This window comes from Aplysia californica, unplaced genomic scaffold (assembly GCF_000002075.1).
Source record: "Aplysia californica isolate F4 #8 unplaced genomic scaffold, AplCal3.0 scaffold00385, whole genome shotgun sequence".
In the NCBI taxonomy this organism is placed as follows: Eukaryota; Metazoa; Mollusca; class Gastropoda; order Aplysiida; family Aplysiidae; genus Aplysia; species Aplysia californica.
The window spans coordinates 459,267-462,969 of record NW_004797655.1 but is presented as its reverse complement, the minus strand read 5'-3'; the positions used below and the strand labels follow the sequence as shown (position 1 = coordinate 462,969).

Here is a 3,703-nt window from a genome sequence, read left to right as displayed (position 1 = left end):
AGGCATATTTTTATGTATTCATGGGTCAAAGGTCCAGCCAATTGTAGCCCGGGTTTACGCCCTCTGTGTAGTCGCATGTAGGTTAAAGGTTTCTCTACTTTAACTTCCAGGTCGTCGAGTACAATCGCGGCGGGGCTGTAGTGTGCACTGAAACCCCGACCCGATAGGCCCGACCAGACCCGACCCGACCCGATCGCGTAAGTGGGCATCCCCTATTAAAAACATACGTGTTTGTTTTCAGTTTCAGGCGACCGATCCAGCCGTAGTGGGCACCCCAAATTAGATATTTAAAAAAAAATCTATTCGAACTCGAACATGAATATGGGTCTTTTCTGTTCGGACCGAAAAAAAATGTTTTATTTCTTTCCTGTGGCAGGGAGGCCCAGGTTAGATAGATCTAGTCACTGGATATTAAAGCTCACGCCTCAATTGTTATCAATATAATTGAACATTTTTTCATAAATGCTGGCAGACTCCGAATATAATTTTTGTTTAATCGGACTCGAGTCCGAATAATCATTTTGCAGTTATTTAGAGTGGGCGTAAAGCAAGCACTGAAGAGGTGCGTCAGATTCTACACACAAGACAGACCTTGCTGAGCAAAATAATTTTTTTATGTAGAAAAATACAATACTATGGCCATTTAAAAAGACACGAGACCATTGTGAAAGAGGTGCTTGAAGGAAAGATGTGGGGCAGGAGAGAAAGAGGAAGACACAGAATAACATGGACGGACAACATAAGAAAATGAAATTGCCTGGATATGGCAGAATGTACAACGGCAGTTCGCGACCGTGAAAGATGGAGGGTCATTACAGGTCAACTTTTGAGTCAGAGATGACACCTTCAGGTATATAGGTAGAGCGAGCACTGCGTTCTGATTCCTCGTCGGATTGCGCTGAAACCGATTTGTCCAAATTTGGTTTGGGTAATAATTCATCCAGTGTCAGGTCTGCGACAGACATCGGCGATCGTGGTTCTCCATTCATTCCTTTGCTCGAATGCTCTTTAAAAAGCTACGTTTCCCTGATCTTTCTCTGTTACCCATTTATTGTTTAGTTGTTTTTTTCTATTTTTAGAATCAACATTCCCGGGTGACTCGAATGACATTATGGCCGCCTGGTGATGTCCTTCTCGCTGTGTGTGTGTGTGTGTGTGTGTGTGTGTGTGTGTGTGTGTGTGTGTGTGTGTGTGTGTGTGTGTGTGTGTGTGTGTGTGTGTGAGTGTGTGTAGTCCTTTTGTTACTGTTGTATAGATATATTACTTGTAAATAAAGTTCGAGCGAAAAGAGTTTCGAAATAATACACTTCGAATAATCGATTTCTGTTCCTCCCACAACCCATACGCCTACTGCTTTTTTCATACTTATCCCTCTTTTCTCATTCCGCATTTCTTCCGGATAGAAAAAAATGCATGTTTGGAAAGGGTGATACGGTCTCCGCATCGTGTTGAAACATACATATTTTTTCAACCTCCAAACCCCCAGCCAATGTGCTGTGAAAACGAATGCAAATACATTTTAAAGACAATGAAGATTTTTAAAATCTCTTTTGAATTTGATATTTTATTTAATATTATTCGGAATTATACAAACACAGCTCACACTCGTTTGTTTCTTATTTCTTTCTATCTATTTGTCCCAAAAAATAATTTCGTTTTCTGTCTTTCTCCGCCACCTTTTTAAAAAATCTCCCAATATCATTCAACTGCTACAGAGGTGGAGTTTCATTTTTTAAAGCATTATCATTACACTTGTGAAAGGTATACCTTCATACTTTCACCTATCCCCCCCAAAAAAAAATCCCAAACAAAACAAAACAGAAAACAAAAACAAAACTACTTCTGTTTTTCCCCTCTGTGGTTTCTGTCAATCTTTCTTGCATCTTCCCTGCACTATATGACTGTTGTTGTGACAATGTACTTGTGCTTCTCTTTACTGAAACTCAAACCCAATTCTCTTTCACCTTTTGAAATCAGTGGTAGTTCTACAAAGGCAGTTCTGCAGGACAATGGACTATAATTGTCATTTGTCAAGCAGAACTGCCTTTGTAGAACTACCAGCATGTTGCTTTTCTGTAGTCCAGATTTTGGCTACTGCTTTCTCACGTGCCCCCTCACGAGCCAAGTTCGAAGATGGTTTCAATTATTCATTATACTGACAACTTAATTAGTGCCTGACAAAAATTGACTCCCAGGTACGGTCTTGCACGCCGAGGACCTGAGCTTGTTCCAGATTTTTTATTCACCAATGCCAAGGGCGTTGTAAGCTGAGGTTGTCGTAACCGCTTGACAATCCCACCAACACAACGCAGGTAGATTGGGACCCTGTCTAATGATACGCAAGTCTTCCCATTGCACGATGAATACATTACGTAAATTATTTCGTGGTATCTTTTTTCAAGACTGGAAAATCCATAGATTAATATTTAATACCTACTCTTGTCTTTGTACCTCCCTCGTTTGGCGTGAAAGGCCCTGATCGACTGTGTAATGGGGTCAGGCTACTAGTTTGCTGAATTATTTAAGAGAATACCAGCACTTTAGGGACCACGCAAGTAAACAAAATCACGCAGACCAGCACTGATACGCATGACTACTTTACAGGATTCCTTAAGGTGGCCAAAATAGCTGCTGCAAGCCTTAATGCGGGTCAGTTTGTGGCAGATATGAATGTCTAAATCTAGGTTAGGCTAACCACGACCCGTCGGATAATTTTTTATATGGACCATTATAGAATGGAGCAATCTTTGTCGATTTTGTTTGTTTTGAGCTCAACACTTCTTATGTCCATTTAAGAACACATTTCAGAGTATGTTTCACAGAAAAAATGTCATTCAAACGCACAAAAATGTAAATTTGTAGTTTTCTAAGATACTCAAGCTTTCGAAGTCACCAAGCTTTGGCGGCCCTTTCAAGCAAATTACATTTTACTTTTTACATCAGGCGACCCCTGCCCCTTTAAACAGCATATATCGTGACTTTTATTCAAGATAGATGGGATTGTTTTTTCATCAAAAAGCAAGGCAGATGAACACGTAAGTCTGTAACCAAATAACCCCTTGTAGCCAAAAATTGACCAGCGCCTGGTTCCACCGCGTCGTGATACACATTATTATGTTGGGCTTAGAGAATGTCCAGGGTCAGTTGGAGGTTGTGGAAGTCAAATGCATGTTAAACATCAACATAACAAATTTTACAATTTTTGCAAAGAGGGCCAATTGGTACTCGTCCCTTAAAATTGCTCAAAACCAAGATGACCACCCCTTAGGTGACTTTTAGACGCATAGAAAGCACCCAAGAAAAATTAATTACTGGCCATTTTGAAATCTGACCTGCCCTGCCGGTCCGGAAAAATAATGACTTCCTTAACACCCCCAGGCTCGTGAAGTTGATTTGGACACCCATGATGACCAGTCCTTGAACAGGGTCTACGTCACTGACAGCCATACTCTAGTACTGAGGTCAGCAGAGGTCAAAGACACGGGCACCTACTTCTGTAGAGATATGACCTCTGGCAAGTTGCCTTTTAAAGGACGTCTGAGTGAGAAGAATGTCGTCCGACTCTTTGAGGTGAGTAGGAATGTCGTGGTGTGTTATAGTGTGGAATGGTATAGGAAATTTTGTGGTCTGCAAATACAAGTTGCGTTATTATTATTATTATTATTATTATTATCTTCTTCTCCTTCTCCTTCTTCTTCTTCTT

The 3,703-nt window shown here is 40.7% G+C and overlaps 1 protein-coding gene across 1 annotated transcript in view; it reads left to right on the top strand.

The window, feature by feature from the left end:
* LOC118477177 overlaps positions 1-3,703 on the top strand; it is a gene marked incomplete at its 3' end in the record, with an annotated part of 52,332 nt that overhangs the window by 36,083 nt on the left and 12,546 nt on the right. Inside the window, 1 exon segment of the mRNA XM_035971143.1 lies at positions 3,379-3,570. Within this exon segment, the coding sequence (XP_035827036.1) occupies positions 3,379-3,570 (192 nt within the window).